Source organism: Hyposmocoma kahamanoa, unplaced genomic scaffold (assembly GCF_003589595.1).
Source record: "Hyposmocoma kahamanoa isolate Upper Pololo Valley unplaced genomic scaffold, ASM358959v1 270, whole genome shotgun sequence".
NCBI lineage: Eukaryota > Metazoa > Arthropoda > Insecta > Lepidoptera > Cosmopterigidae > Hyposmocoma > Hyposmocoma kahamanoa.
The window spans coordinates 748,829-766,821 of record NW_020653770.1 but is presented as its reverse complement, the minus strand read 5'-3'; the positions used below and the strand labels follow the sequence as shown (position 1 = coordinate 766,821).

Genomic DNA, 17,993 nt, shown 5'->3' with positions numbered 1-17,993 from the left:
TGTACCCGACTAAAAATCCTTTTATTGGATATTGAATTGTACAGTGTTGATGAGTTTCTTTTGAAACAATTTTAATTTTATTTTATTCGACAAGCAGTAGTTATACTACTTTATTTTATATTCATTATTATTATTATAATTTTATTATTGACGATCATAGTTATCCCTTGACATTGTATTTCCAATTGTAATATTGTGACATTGATAACATGAAATAAACGATTCTATTCTATTCTACCAATAAAAGATTATATTCAAAAGATTTGGAGCATCCGTGATACCAAATCTGACGATGAAGGTGAACATGAGAATACTACAGTTACTCTGGAGCATAATGTAACGTTAGAACAATGGAGTAAGTTTTTGGTAAATATTTTTTTTACACACATATTTCGTTAGACCTCCTACTTTTATTTCATGTTACTAAACATTTTTACGACTGAAAAAGTATATTTTCTTAATAAAACCAATGAGTTATTAACTCTATGTAAACGTGAAAAACAACTATGAAGTACCTAACATACACTGAAATCGGATGGCTAACTATGGCCAAGCATCTTTTCACAGAAAGATTCGTGCTTAACGCTGTAAGTTGAGTCGAGAATCCTCTACAAATTGAAAATCCTCTATCTTGTCATGTCATCTATCTACTTCAATCAATAGTAACTCACTGTTGCTTCTAGGCGTCTCGACAGTAAATCATATTCCTTAGGGTACTTAAGTCTCACGCACAATGGCATACACATTATTATTAATGATATTTACAAAAATATAGGCTGTATGTATATACACATATCATAAAAAAAAGTATGGGTGAATAAAATTGGCGCGAGTTTGTAGTTACAGTTCATAAACGAATTACAGTTTATTAACTATATTACGATTTGAGTTCTCAAGTATTCGTTAGCGGTGGCTCTATGGCCAATATTCAATAAACACCTAAATAATATAATATGTAAAAAAAAATGGAGTCTGAGGCCGTATATCTTCGTTTGAATGATAACGAAGTTGTTATGATGACTAAAACGTAAGTGCACTCAATAATTAACACTTCATATTAATACATACAATACAATACATACAATAATAACGCATAGAAACCTAGTCCGCACACGCTAAGTGAGGCAAATTGAAGCGCGCCCAAAGGGCCTACACAAGCGGGCGGGCCTTCAGTGCTCAAGGTCAACTTGCACCGCGAACAGATCAAGAATTTTTGCTAAAAATGACGAAATGTGCTGTAAATGAGTGTAAAAATGCGTCAGACAAACATAAAATAGATACTAACATCACATTCCACAAGGAAGTAACGCGTTTCAACTTGTATTTTTATATAAATATTCACTAAAACCGAAAATTAACCTACTACTAAAATTGAATACATGAATTTGATTTTTGCCTCACTTGTGACAGTTCGTTTGATATGAAACTATCATTCTATGCGTTATTATTCTAAGACTATATATATAGGTACCAAAATTACAAGTTCATTTTGGCATTTTGATAACGCGTGGTCACCTTGCGTTATACATTTTCATACATATAATAAAAAACGGATTTCTTTCTAATTAAATAATCAAAATGAAATCTGAAATGGCAGATATTTAGTAGTAAATTAATACTATAACTTCACCAATTATAATCTCTGTAATACTTACAAATCCAAAGATAATGACGTTCGTTACTTTTCAGAAATTGGAGGATTGGGTGAGCACATAAATATAATTATTATTCAAAAACGTTTCTCATTAGTGGCTTGTTTTATATTTTACAAATTCATATCTTAGAATAACAACGCATAGAATGATAGTTTCATATCAAGCGAACTGTCACAAGCGAGGCAAAAATCAAATTCATGTAGGCTAGTTTTAGTAGTAAGTTAATTTTCGGTTTTAGTGAATATTTATATGTATAAAAATACAAGTTGAAACGCGTTACTTCCTTGTGGAACGTGATGTTAGTATCTATTTTATGTTTGTCTGACGTATTTTTACACTCATTTACCGCACATTTCGTCATTCTTAGCAAAAATTCTTGATCTGTTCGCTGACGGCCCGCCCGCTCGTGTAGGCCCTTTGGGCGTGCTTCAATTTGCCTCACTTAGCGTGTGCGGACTAGGTTTCTGTGTTATTATTCTAAGATTCATATGTAACTTTTACTAAATCTAGACATAAACGAAATTTAATTGACTTATTTGGTTCTTAAGAAATCGTTCCTTTTAAAAACGTGCGGATTGAGTGTGCATAAGAAAGTATTTGTAAAAAAAATGAAAACGGCACTAATCGATCTGTAATTAAAAACGATAGTTTAACTAAACTTTTACTAAAAACTAGTACAATAAGATTATATGTAAACTTAATACTTTTGTAGATCTGATTGGGCCACTGAGTGAGCACACATTAGGTTATATTTCTCTTGTTTTATCTTTTTACAAATAGAAAGATTGGTTTCCACGATTGTTTTAGAAGTTTCACTAAGTAACTAACACATTTTAAACATTTTACAGAGGGTGCTCACTCAATACACACACACACGTAATTTTATTATTATCAGCGTAATTGATATTTTTTATTAGAAAAAAAAACGACATCAAAAGTCATTCATCCCCTAGTTTGCCATTGGAGGTGGTATATTTTCTTCAAATTTAAAAGGGACCAGTACCGAGGTACCCTCTTTCTAACAAAAAAGAATCACCAAAATCAGTTCACAAATGTCGAGTTATCGCGTAACATACATACAAAAAAAGAACATACAGTCGAATTGACAACCTCCTCTTCTTTTAAAGTCGGTTAAGAAACGTTAGTTATGACAAGGAGGGAGTAGAAATGTGTAGATTTGGGAGATATGTAAATATCACTAAGTAGCTATATGTAAATAGGCAGCTACGTAAATACGACTATGGCTACCCTTTTCTACACTTCCAATACTAGAAACGAAGACAAACTGATAGTACCAAAAAAGAGATTGAAAATAACTGCTAAGCAAGGTTACTGTCTAAAGGCAAAATTATACAATGGACTTCCACCGACAATACCCGAATTGCCCGAGTTAGAATTCAAAAGAAAGTTAAAAATAATGTAATTGAAAATCCATTTTTTAAAGTTGACGAATATGTTGATTTTATGCATTAAAAAAATCCTCACTATTTTATGACATTTAATGCATCTATTGATAATTACTTATGCAGTTTATTATTAAACAATATATTATTATTAATGATGGTAAGCTACACGCCTGTCCGTAACAGTTACAGTGCCACTCAGAGCTTTAAATGGCAAAGATCTGGGGGGCACTGCCACTGCGCCACTCCACCCTGAGACATAAATTGACAAGTCCCACGTGCCTGTAATTTCACCAGCACCCTTACCCTTCAAAACCAGAACCCAGTAATGCTGACATTACAGCTTGGCAGCAGAAATAGATACTTAAAAATGTATGTAACCTTTGAATTTAGTTGAAAGTAATACATTAAAATGTGTCAGTAGAGAATCATTTGATAATATAAGAAATTTTGTAATATAGCTCAATTACACAGAAACCGATAATGTCAAACCAGAACCAGAAACTTTTTTTAAATTTGTCTGAAGCCTGACTTTCTCTCAGTAAGAGTTGGTAGCCTTGGAGTGAACAAATTTCAGTTATGGAAATGTTTATCCATCCAAAATATGTCCCTAAATTTCTCCACCGCAACCTGGAGATTGTGAGACGGCACGGCATATAAGGTTCTGGAAAAATTGGTCTGTCAAAAGGATTCAGATCGATATGAATGCCACTGACTTGGCACCTGATATAAGTGAAATCATCGTTATTGGATGGGGTGCTACTTCCGTAAGTTTTATTTGTAATTTTAATTTGTTTACTTAGCTTTAGATGTCTGTAGTAATAGCTGTTGGGAGAACGGTTTCCTTGTCAGTTTCTAGTCAGAACTCATGTACCTAAATAATAGGTGTGTAAAAGTAAAAATAATAATATTTTTAAACTAAATTTAAAATTCTTCCCGAACTAAAATAAAGAATTATGGAGTGTGGTGGACTACGATTACATCAGACCAACAGTCATAAACTAACTTTCAGGCATTTAACAAATGTTATGCCCAACACACAAGTTGATTTTTACGCGCCAGCCAAGCGATATTGTCAAAAATCCATGGCCAAATAGACTGTCTTTGGTGAAGCTTGAATTATTTATTTATTGCTTTGCTTGCTTTTATTGCCTGTTGTCAAGCGCACTGCGGCAAGTAAGTATTTGCTGTAATTATTAGTTTTGAACATAAGGATTTTTCATTTGTTTCGAACAATTAGAAATCTGAACAAATGGCTATGAATTGTGACCTTCCAATAATTCCCCTGCTTTAGTAACTCTTTGAAACTGAATAATGTAATCCTGCGTTTATTTCTTTCTTTTTTTGCTAATTATTCTCGTATCATCATCATCATCATCAACTCATTTATATGTCCCACTGCTGAGCACGGGTCTCCTTTCAGACGAGGGTTTACGCCATAGTCCACCACGCTGGCCCAATGCGGGTTGGGGACTTCACATGTTTTCCTTATTGTGGACCTTCTTCGACGTGCAGGTTTCACCACGATGTTTTCCTTCACCGAAAAGCTCGTGATAAATTTAAAATTTAATTTCGCACATAAATTCCGAGGAACTCAGGAGGTGGAGAGAGGAGCGAGCCCGGATTCGAACTTACGACCTTCTGCTTGAGAGGCAGTAGGTCAAATATTAGGCTATCACGGCTTCTTATTCTCATATAATTATTGACAATTGATCGTGGTGTAATGACGCTGTCGATAACATAATGTTTGTTCTAATTAAGGAACGGAAATTGCATGATTCCCTTTACTCTATATTTTAATGGAATCTTTGGCCACTTACAGGATAAGATGGCTCCAGGCACAAATCGTAAAGCCTAATTTGTAGACAATCATTCAGCAAATAGAGCAAAAAAATTTAAATAGCAGGGATTTCGTGACTATAACTAATTTTTGTTTGGGATATTAGTAAGGAGAAGGTGCTTGTAACGTAAGTTGCGTGATTACGTAACTTTTCTGAATGAAGTTTTCAATTAAAAAACTCTTAAATATAAATCAATCAAAATCAATTTTTATTTCGCCATTTTGTTCAAAGAGAATCAAATCAAATGAATTAATTTTAGGGTCGTATTCCAGAACTGTACTCAATGCTAAAGTCAGGATTTGAGCAGACTTGATTGTGATTTGAAGTACTGGAAATACGACCCTAATGGCAAGGCCTTGAGTATGATTTTCAGTGCTCACTGCAATACTCAAGTCCTGAGTTGAGTATTGAGTAGAGTTCTGGAATACGACCCTTAGACTCTCAAATCCTACTTAGTCCAGAAATCCTGACCACTAGTACAAGACATGCCATTGTTTACTATTTAGCAGTGTTTGTAGTACATTCACTACAATAACAGCAAATTCAAAGTCTAAGCTACTGAACCACATGGATATACTACTAATCTTAAAAAAATAGTAATACCTAATTGGCGCTTTGTCAGCCTTATAATGCGCTTTCTAGTGACAGTGACAAGAGAGTCCATAAACGTCTGAGGTTAATAAATTTGACCTTTCAGAAAGACGTCTCTGGGCATGCAATTTTCAACGGGGTATTTTGTAGGGGTGATAAGTTTTGGTGCTGCAAAGTGCTGTACTGGTGACTCCCCAACGGTCATCACCAAGCTTGGCTATTATCAAAAATGGATTACAAAAATCAGGGCCTCGGTGCACACCATCACGAATATATTTCATTTTCTCATTATTATTAATTGGACTAAAAGAATAGGTACTACATACAACACTACAAAATTCATATGCTGATCATGTTTATGATGATAGTGGAAGATAGGAATGTTACAAGGCACCTACCGAATTACGACAACTAAGAAACGAGTTTTCTCGTTGGTCTATGATTCTTGGTTTTATATTTTTAATTACAAGTTTATTATTTCATTATATTTTATATCCAACATTTATTCACAGCAAATTATACCTAATACCAATACCCGAACGACGAAAATACCAAGACAAACAATTTTCTATCCACCGCAAAAGATACAATTAAGAACAATGAAGCAAGAACGTGATTTAACTAAATTGATTGAAGGAACCAAGCAGCAGATGGTAGGAAAAGCAAGGTCGCTAGTAGAAAGTACGGAAAATATTGAAGATGTCGATAATTTAGTAAAACAAATGTTCCCAAAAGCTGAATTCCAAAAATCGATATTGAGGACTACACAGAGCTAAAAAGGGCAAAACTATAAAACCGGTCGAATATACTAATGACGACGATAATATGTTGCTTGTGGCCATCCCTCATTTATATTCTAGATTCGCCGACATGAATAGTCCATTATGTTAGAAACCAGTAGACTTACACAACAAATACCATCACGCTCTTTGAAAACACCTAAGAAATATGCGGATAACGTTTCAAATATAGAAACAAATGATGTTCAAGAAAGTTATTAACTAACTTTATTTTTTTAGTTAATCAAGTAACAGTATCAACCAGAAAGTATAATATCATTGGTGTCAACACTAGCCTATAAGGCAGTCACTGACATAAATTTCAACCTTCCATTTAGAGGCTTTTTGGTATGAATTTCGAGTGACTCTGTCCAAACAGGGCTGAAAAGCCATTTCTGCGGTGGAAATAATATATACCGTAACGTAAAATCACCAATGATAAAAATTCACTTCAAAGAGATAGTAATTATCAACCCTCCCGAAAAGACACCTACTGATCTTAATACTGAATAAAATTATCAAAGGGATATACTGCCTTTGTTAGTTGTGTCGAATATTTCTCTACATGCAAATTTAAAATTAGAAGTTATCGGCAGTGGTAGAGACTTCCGTTTACCAGAGACGGAGATGTTTGCTAACTTAGTTCTTTAAAACACTAACCCAAGAACAGACAATTGAAATTAACGTATTGACAGTGCTATATGAAAGACAGTGAAACAACTGTACGATCCGGATAATACGATAAAAGAACTACAGGACGCTGTGTTGCTTGACGATTTCATAAAGACTTAAATAGAACTGAACAAAATTACAGAAGGAAACAATAAAAGTCTATGTATATGTTTTTTAGGACTTTCTTGTAGTTCTTTGAGTGTTATCATATAATAAGATTTCGATTGATATTAAAAAATTTGCCATTCACAAGGTTTAAAACTATAGTGAAACAAAACATTTTATACTAAAGGTGTATACAGCGTCTGCGTACTTAGATGACAAAAGTCCGTGGTGGTAACCCGTTTAGCTCTTGCAGGTAGCCTCGACCTATGATGTTTGAAATAAATATTGTAAATGGTAAATGTGTACAATTAGATATTTACAAAGAGCATTAGAGTTTCTTGTTCATTCTTCTCAGGGGAATCTGCCTTACCAATGAGCAGTAGAGTTTAATCAATATGACGATTTCATGGGTAATTTGCTTGCCTATAAAATAAAGATTGAGTTTAAATTTATCAAATTATAGTTTTCTTATACGGTGTGACTTTTATTTTGTTATCCTTATTTCAGAAGAGTTAAACGCTCCAAGGCCAGGATGTTCAGTTTCAGCTATAGATATGGTGAGTGTCCCGACACACCGTACCTATGGTAACGAGTGACCATGAGTACCTGGTAACGTCGCGAGAGTTCGAGATGTGATAATTATCAAATATGAAAGAGTGTATATAGATACGTCTGCGCTCAAGGCTGTCAACTGCTGCTTGCCAGCCAACCCGTACCATGGAGCATGTAACCGCTTTGAAATATTAACTTTCGTATATTCGGGCATTGGTTTCTCAGACCGAAGATTATCGTTTGTCGGGTTTTTTCTGAAACAGAAAACATTAGAACTTTGGGCTCATTGCTAGCTGCATGGTTCGTGACTAACTTCATTTCAGTGTAAGGAATATTCGTGCACACAACACGTGTACCCGTACCTGACACCGATTGGTCCCTGAGACCGACGTGGGTCTATACCCACGTCGGTCTCAGGCACCTGTGACACCTATGTGTCACAGGTGTTTAGGCTGTTAATATTTTTAGTAATTCCTATAGTTATGTATTATTTGTAATTATCATTGAATTTTCATTATGTATTATATTTGTAAATTATTTTAAGTTATATTTTATAGTCTCGATATGTATGGGAACGCATGAGACGGTTTTTGGAAGTGGATGACTCAGATTCTGTCTATGAGGGCGAAAACAATAGTGACTTTGAGGATTATATAGAAGTAAGAAATGACACATAGCAGGAGATAGTTTTGAAAGCGAGGAGAAGTTTCTAGTCTACTACCTAGGCAAAGATAGTCAAATTAAGTGGAATAAAATGTTCATCGATGACAGTAACAAGTATTTTTGAGCAAGATATATTTGTGTATGCAACATTCTATGTTTTTAAACTTTTATGTAAATTCTTTGACATTCAGAGTTTCTTTTACTTTGAAACTTAGACTATGGAAACCAAAGGAAGTTATATTGACATATATAAATCAGACGTTATATGTATATGATGAATTTAGACGTTTAAAAAAATAAACATTTTATTGTCGTCGTAGGTAAGCCGAAAGAGATAGCACTACTACTACTATTTATGTCAAACACGGGAATCGAAAATACGTAACGTCATCTTAAATGCCAACTGTCCCCATTTTGCAATTTTTGTAGTACCCTTTGATAACCGTTTCCGGTTGTCAAGGGAAGTACATTAAATGTCAAAACCAATGTTTGAGTGAATTATTCGCATGAATTGTAATGAATATGTAAGTATGTAATGGACAAAAATATTAACAGTGAGAACAATTAAGTATTGATAAAAATGCGCCCTTGCAGCATTATGGGGTGCGGCAGTAGAAAAAGCGGAAATCAACCGAATGTTACATTACACTGGCATATGTTATTTTTCTGCCTATAAATCATACAATAGCCCAAATATCTCATGTAATTAGACTCATTTAAGTAGTTTAATCATTTTTTAGTAGTTTATTCAGTCTTGCCGAATTTTGCTTTGGTTACTTTAGATTGCCTGTATGTTAGCATATTTTGATAATTATTGATAACGATTATTTTGAGATAGTGTTGTTCTTGTAAGTAGACATATTATCGATATTTTGTTATTAAAACAATTTACTACGAGGTTTTTATTATTTCATTTTTTTTTAATTTTGCAAATAAAAAAAGAAAGAAAGAATGGTTGAAAATTATAGGATTGCCGAATATAAACATTGGATCAAATACCATCTTCATTTGTTCGCTCCATTTTGAAGAGTAAAATTTTAATAGAACTTTGAATGTAACTAGATTACATGATATGCAATTCCATCGTTACGTTTATTCGTAAATAATTTATATTTAATTTTGATTAAAATGGCTCATTTCTTGCCTAGTAATAATAACCTAGTATTAATTATACTTTGATGACAGTAAACTAAACAAATTTGCAAACATAAAAACAGTTTCAACATTCAAGCCATGCATTTGCATGTCGATAATCTATGATTATGGTACAACACTAAATCCGCCATATGTGTAGTGCAATCTTGGTTTAGGTAGGTACGCTTATTCCGTAGATAGGGCAGCTCCTTTCCTTTGTTTTTTTCCATCCTCTAAGTTTTGAAATTATAAAAATTATTTTCTTGTCAAAGTTTTAGTGGCTCTTACGAACTTTCAATGGCTGTAATATAAGACTGCTTATATCTAATTTAAAAAAAAGTATAAAACTTTGCTTGATATATTTTAATACATTTCCTTTTAATATTAAAATTAATTTTACGATGATATTTTATTAAACAACATACTAAAATGGCCCTCGAACTTTCGATCCCACAGACCGCGCGACACACTGATTCATAAAATAATAACTTGAAATTAAATTCGATGTATCTACGTTCATAAAATATCTATAATCATACGGTTTATCTTTTTAGTACAAACCAATACAATTTGACCACCTGGTATTCGGCCTCTTGACAAGATAACAAACAGGCACCTCAGTAATAAATCTAAGTAGGTAATATTATAAATGCGAAATTTTAGGTTGAAAAACTAACTATTCTATATATATTGTATCGGGTCAATATAATAATTGATGTATTGATTGATTGATATAGTAGACTAAATTCATAAATCTCGTAACCTCCATTCTTTTTTTATTAATATATATATAATAACAACGCACACACTCAACATAGCCCCGCACTAGGGAATCCCTGTATCGTGGGTGCTATGGACACACACATAGACAACCACAAATTACACCTAAACTCTCGAGAGAAATAAATGTAGGCCATACAAATATTTCTCCCGGCCCGGGAATCGAACCTGGGACCTTTGCGTGGCAGTCCGGCACGGTACCCGCTCGGCCACGGAGGCAGTAGATTTAATTTCATTAAGTGAACGCCTGAATAGGCACAAAGAAGAGAATCACTAGAAGTAATTATATGACGGTCTATGATTATGCCCTTATTTTATGACTATAAAAGAGTATACAAATTATGTTTTAAGCTTTGATTGCCTGGTACTGTGCTAAAGGCAAAGTAAAAAAGGGATGTCGTCCAAGACCCGTGTTCCCGTTTTCCATCCGACAAAACAATTACTGTCAAATAAATAGCAGCAGTAGAGCTCCTCGTAAAAGAGTTCGCCCAGGGCAGTACTGCCGCCTTACCTATTTCTGCCGCCAAGCACTAATATTAGCGTTACTGTAAGAATGTAAAAAAGTTATTAGTAATTGGCTGACCACTCTCGACTACGAGACGATTGAAAACATATTAATTTACTGAAATAGGTAGCATTCACACACAAACGCGCACGCGCGCGGTCTCAACCCCCACACATAATCTGGTTAAGCACTACTTATTTTACGGTAATTGTCGGATGTCCGATGTAGAACGGGAGTGGACTCCCAGAAACGGGGTGACGTGGTTATCAAATTTAGCCGACGTATGTTGTATTATTGTCAGCTATTTACACAGAGGTGTGTTATGAGTAGGTTTTATAATAGTAATAAAAACAAAAGCCTACCTACTAAGCAAGTAATTTAATACTTCAAAATTTAAAAAATTCTTAATTTTGATTAGAATTGAGAAAAAATTTAGTATTTAAAGAAAGCATCGTTGAATTTACTAGCAGGATACTAGCAATAGCATTGTGTAGCCTAAATTACTAGCCGAGGTTACAGCTATAAAATGGAATCCTAGAAGCGCTCCGCGGCTTAAAGTGAGAATAGAAAGTTTTACAGCAGGCATGAGTACATAGTGTATCACGGCTCTATTTCCTCTTTCGTAATTTGATTTAAAAAAAAATGATTTTAGCAATTTCAATTTAGTTTCGCAAGCAACAAGATTGCACAACAAATATATCGACACAATATGGGATCAAATAAAACGAATCATAAAAGGAATTAAGTTTATCGAGTTAACATTTACTTTCACATTATTTTACATTTTCATAAACGTAACCAATACTTTTTTTAAAGCTTTTCATTCTTTGGAGACGGTTATAAACTCATCTTTGGTCTAAAAATGTTCATAATTGAGTGCAGCATCTTCTATCTGGCCGTTGGGGTGATGATGGACAGAGTAGCGTGCCTTGTGGAACTCCCTCAGGTGGTCGACAACGACATAAAGAAGGCGGAACGCGTCATTCGAACGACGGCCAACACACTGTTCTCAACCCTGAAGCTCCAGAGCAAGAAAGGGAGACCCAGGCACCAATACTTCAGACTAGTCCATCACTACCTCACCTCGCTAACTTTGGAAGACTACACGGCATTAAAAGAAATAGCAAAACTAACAAGAGTCGATAAGAAAGCTATCAATAATCGAACTCAACATTTTATTACTGCTTTAACTGAAATTTTAGACGATGAGAGCAATCTGGGCACAGAAAATGTTTCAAAACTGGATGGTTTCGATGAAGCAGATAGATTTATCGAGGAATATATGAAAGAGTTGGAACATAAAGTCTATAATTCCAATAATAGTTTCGATAGTGAAATTGAAATTGTTAAGCTTTTGATGCTTCAGGAATCAATTAGCAATGCTACAAATAAAATTCAAAAGGAATTAGATGTTTGGAGTGAGTAGATTTCAACATTCCATCCATTATTTTTAGAATACACAAATGTAACTTTAAGTTTGTTCAATAAATTTTTCACATTGTGTAATGACGTTTTCTTTCTGGTTTCCTTTAGGTGCAATATCATGAAAGAGAAACTTAAAGTTTCATCACAGAGACGGATTTAATTATTTCTTTTGTCACATCATATTTGAACAGAGATATTGTGTGACATCATATTTTTCGTCAATTATTTTATTTATTTCAATATATTCTCTAGAACCCAATCTCCTGGAGTCATCGAATAGTGGACGGCGAATATTCAGAGGGAGAAGTACAAATATCAAGGACTATCCTTTCATGGCGACTGTACAAATATTCGGCAGGTTTACGTGTGGAGGGTCCATCATCAAGTCAGACTTAATTGTGACAGCAGCTTCATGTTTACAACTGTAAGATCATTAATGACATCCAAACATAGCTTTGACCGTAAACATAAACGACAGTTTCATCATATAAATTTTGGAAGATTATATACTATATTTAGTCAACTGATAATCATACTTTAATTAGATAACTTTTTTTTATTAAAGCCATCGTTAAGGAAGACAAAAAGGGTCGATTATGTACCCACATTGATTGTCAAATTGGACGCGGATATCATTGCATTAGTTCCAACGAATATTAAATTCTTCTTTTTATAATAATTTTTTAGTTTAGTCTTATGGGCTATGGCCTTTTAATCTAATCTAATACTCTGAATTTTATTCATTTTATTCAGGGCTCACAACAATCGACTGTATCGTGAAAACCCTGCATTTCTTAGTGTGCGGGTTGGGAGTACATTCTACGAAGCTACTGGCGAGAGGATTGACGTCATAGAAGTTTATTTCCATCCTAGCTACAATCCAAAGAAATTGAACAACAATATAGCTATTATGCGTTTGCAAAGGCATATTAATTTCAAGTCTGGCCATGTTAAAAAGATTGAGATTGATCGGGATCCAGTTCCTTTGCCTAGCGTGACGGACAGAGTTCTTGTTTTGGGATGGGGTGCTCGAACGGTAAGTTTAAGTGTTTGCAACACATTTGCTAGAAGTCGTCACCAAATTCTAATCGCCCAATTAGATGTTACTATTTAGTAGTCAGATTGTAAAATTTACTTCAGGTATGTTTTAGACTAAGAATAGCTAATGACACTCGACAGTAGCCCTTGTCGTCTTTGAGCCGATTAATACAAAAATATAAAAGGCATTAACAAAATGTATAAACAAAGTATCGACGTCTTCTTATCGTATCGATGACATACATTATACTATAGAGGCCCAGAACTCGGCCACACCGACCGCGTCACTAGTAGCCGCCACCAAATCCGTAAGCGTGCAAGTGTTAGTGTGTCGAGGTTAGAACCATCCGAAAATCCCACCTGAACAAATTGTACTTGCTTCGACCAATCTGAGTCCGAAGCCTATTTAAAGATCTTCAGATCAGCCATGGCAATTCGTGAACAGGAGGAAGACTCTCAGAATGCGGGACAAACGTAGAAGGTACTCTTTCGCGCCAAAAGTTGCACCTCGCCTGAGCCGGCTCAATGTTCAGAGGATGCTGTTGCAAAGTAGAGACTGAAGGGTTAGCTACTTTTGGGTCGGGAAACGATTGTGTTGTATTTTGACCTAAATGTTTGTGAGAAATTAAAATATTGTAACATGAAGGTTGAAATCTGTTTTATCAGCATGTCTAGCTAGCTATTTCCAAACAACTTGCTGCCGGATGAAAATCATGTCGTCAAGAGAAGTCAATGACGTCTAAGCAAAGACGTCGTTGACTTCTTTTGTGAAAAAATATTTTAAATAAACGGGAGGACAAAATTAGCGTTAAGTAATTTGCAGTTTGAAGTGGCAATTGTTAAATAACATAGCTCGTTGAATTGTCAACATTATGTGTAAGGTATAACGCAATAATTCAATTAAATTATTTTACCTCAGGAAAGCAATAGAATTGCCAATGCTGCGGAAGATAAATTGGCATTCGCATGGCTTGACTTTTATCCATGGGAGGAGTGTAGGGAAATATATTCCAAGTAAGTTTATTGTTTAGTAAGAGTTACAATACTTAGTAAATTATTATGATACTAATAAATAAAATTTTCAAATTAATTTCAGGGATTACGTGACGCGACAAAACTTTTGCGCAGGATTCTTTTCAAAGGGTGGCGGGGCTTGTAATGTAAGAATGCCACAAAATATTTCTTTTTATCCAAACTATCCATCCATATTACTTCAAAGTGCCTGTAAGTGAACAACCTTGCAGGACTGTGTTACTAACATCATAAATAACATTTTTTCATGATTTTTGACAATACATAATAAATTTATCAAAAATAAAATTTAAAGTATTTGTTTTATGTACTATCGGATACTTTTTAGACCTGTAGGTACTTTTAGTAACGCCTCTCGCGTGTTGTCATCCATAAAAATAATTTTGGTGGTGGGTGATTTCTTTTGCTACCGCACAGAGTTATCTCCATTTAGAGTGATCTATTTAATTTACATTTTTTATGTTTGTACGAATGTGAAATCTGATAAATTGTTAAAAGTCAAATCAACAAAAGTTTATTCCATGAACATTCCATTTTGTTTAAGATGATAGTAATATTATCTTGCGAGGTTGTTGGTATCATACAAACAAGCCTGTATTTAATGCATATTAGAAGTATTGTAATATGTATTATATTTTATATATATTATTCTACCAGTGACTATCAAAACCTCTTATACTACGGACTATACATTTGATATCACAGAAAAGAGACTTATTCAAAAGTATTCGACGCATTCGACTGAAAAGTCTGTTACATTTTAAGGGTGTTCATAGTACAAGTTGTTTATTTTCATAAGACTAAGTATACTGTTTATGTTTCATCAATTAACGATAGGCTAGGAGCTATATCAGCGAATGTTAATATTTCAGCGTGATGTTGGCGGTCCAGGCATAGTCGAGGGTGTCCTGGTGGGGATCATCAGTTTCGGATCCGCAACCTGCGGGAGCCCAGATTCACCAACCGTCTTTACCAAAGTGGGTTACTATTCCGAATGGATAGATGAAATCATGGAACAGGTATGAATTTTCACAAATTAATGAAGCATTACACTTATCGTACCTGTTCGTACGTACAAAAGAAGGAGGTTTTTGCCAATATACATAAATAAACAACAAATATTAGATAACATCACATACGTTGCTTTGCTCCCAAAGTAACAAAAGCGTTTATTTATATAAATCGAAAACAACGAACGACGGTATCAGAAACACCTAGACTCGATACAATACATGTAGATAGTTTTCTATATTGACCCGGCCAGGGATCGAACCCAGGACCTCAGAGCAGAGATAATAACGTACGCACTCATAGCCCCGAAGTAAGGAAGCACTAACGCGGGTGCCTTGAACACATGCGTAGATAACCACAAATAACATCTATCCAGAAATAAACGTAGGCCATACATTTATTAAGAGATGGCGACAACAGAAAAATCGGTGTGCAAGCCATTCGACTAGGGGGACGGACGTCGTCAAGTTTATATACGTATTTATTAAAAGGCGTTGCTACCTGTCTTCGAGATTTGTACAATTTATTGCTCTCAGTTACCAATTTTTTATTAAATTACTACTTTTATAAAATGTACAATCAAAACAAACTTTGTGAATGGCTTACATTAATTAATTTTCGTTAAAATTAGACTATTCTGGAGAAGGACAATAAATGATCGTACAACCTGTGATTCTAGTGATGAACTATAGATGTATAGATAGAGATGAAACCATTAACATTGTAAGTCCGCTTCGCATAGCAATGATATACTTTTTTCGCAGGAGGCACCGCAACGGGGCGCATCAACTACCACATTACCTCGTAAGACTATATGGAGGATACCCACACATGACCTTGGTCTAAAAGGGTCAAATAAAGGCAATTCATTTTTGGTCGCTCCTGTCATGCCAAGCAGCAGTCCGCAACCAACAGTGATTATAAACGAAGGGCAAAAGAAAAAAATCCTTAAGGCAAGGTACGAAAATAAGATGGTAGACAAGGAAAGACGGCCCTTGCAATCATCAGACGAAGTACCTGCATCAGGAAAAGTCCAATACGAAACAAAAATGGGTTTTACGTTAACGACCTATGTCACTCCGTACGAAAACTTAGGAAACCATTTACCTACTAAAACGTCTGAAAAATTATTTACTCCTGAAATTTCACATTCTGATGAATATTCAAGTGAGGAAGAGATTTCACAGAATAATAGAGACACTATCGTCATCAGCAGCGATACAGGGGAAGGTAGTATATCGAATCAGGTATCTTCGTTATTGGAGACAATAGAAACGTCTGAAGATACCCAAATGACAATCTTCGAAGATAAACTTTCACAAGACCAGAAACTTTTACAAGACCAGAAACAATCACAAGCCCAGAAAGTTTCACAAGATCAAAAACCTTTGCGCGAAGATAAATCACTAGTCTTGCCTCTAAAAGAAACATTACAGTTTAATTCCCGGCAAGACCCATTATCTCAAGAAACATCGCAAGCTATATCGCACACGATGTCGCAAGAGATATCACAAGAAATATTATCAGGAGAGACACCACTGACAGTGACTGTGAAGTCACCGCCTGAGATGTTACCTTCAATGAAATCGCCGTCAGAGCTGTCATCACGCGAAAATCTACCGAAAATCAAACATACGAACGAGGAAGATTCGGAAGAGAAATATTTTTCGAACGAAAACTCTTTAGATGTTAGAGGTGATATATCTAAGTCTGGATCAGAATCAGAGTTATCGGTTATTCCTTTAGAAATTGAATTAGCGGGTGAAACTGAAAAGTCTACAGAAAAAATGCCAAGATTCCCTCATAGTACTCATGATGCCGTAATGCCGGAAGAAATGCTTGGTACGTTAATGGACAAATCTGCTTATCAAACTAAAGAACCGTTTTCAGACAGTAGACTAGTTGATCCACAACTCGCTTTGGCGCCTTCGCTGGCTAAAAAAAAAAGGAAAGGGAATCGGCCTGACATGAAAAAAGCAACAATTACACTTCTTTATTTTTCAGATAATGAGAAAGATAATAATATCCACGTTTTACCGGATAATACAAAACCTTCACTGAAGGCTGAAAGCGACGAAACCTCCGAAGAAGACATAAGCTTTAGAGCGAAAAAGAAGAAAAAACCGTCAATTAGGTCAACAAATGTTGAAAAAGATTCTAACAAACTTGCTGTAAATGATGAGTTTAGCAGTGATATACTTTTCAATATCTTGAAACAAGCTGTCAAAAACGGCATGTTCACGGAGCAACAAAAAATGATAAAGAAAATAAGAAAGAAATAATGAAGAAAGAATTATTAAATAACGTTAAAATAAAATATTTGTCTTTTATGGAAATTAGTCGGATTTATAATTGGAATAACTGTCTGGTAGCTACTAATGTTAACAATAATGTTGCCATGTTTATTATATATTGATGTGTTTTATCAGTTCTCAATGAATTCACTGAAACAGTCATAAAGAAACGTTAAAGATTTTGTATTTTTAATTTGCTAAGCAATAATTTCATTTACATCTGGTCTCTATACTTCTACAATTTTTCTGTTTTCAAATTCTTGATTGTTACATACCAATTAAATCTCGCCGTAAAACGTTTCCTTGATTAGAATTACAATATCAAACTTCTTGAAACAATAATGGGGCACGATCAGTGGAATCGAGAATCGATGGTAAAATATATCAATTGAACTTTATCAAGACACTATAGATATTTTCTATGATACTTTCAACCGATTCAAGCAAAAATTACTCAAACATTTCATTTCAGTGATAACGTAAACATAGTGTTGTAAAGTTTCATTGCATTTT

At 34.6% G+C, this 17,993-nt stretch overlaps 1 protein-coding gene across 1 annotated transcript; it reads left to right on the top strand.

The window, feature by feature from the left end:
- The first annotated feature begins 11,432 nt into the window (after nt 1-11,432).
- Nucleotides 11,433-17,468, top strand: LOC113229016 (serine protease nudel-like). Its single transcript, XM_026462487.1, has 7 exons — nt 11,433-12,098; nt 12,358-12,529; nt 12,859-13,141; nt 14,063-14,157; nt 14,240-14,303; nt 15,048-15,194; nt 15,951-17,468. The coding sequence occupies exons 1-7, from the start codon at nt 11,543-11,545 to the stop codon at nt 17,466-17,468; spliced, it is 2,835 nt and encodes a 944-aa protein (XP_026318272.1). The 5' UTR covers nt 11,433-11,542.
- Nucleotides 17,469-17,993: the final 525 nt, after the last annotated feature.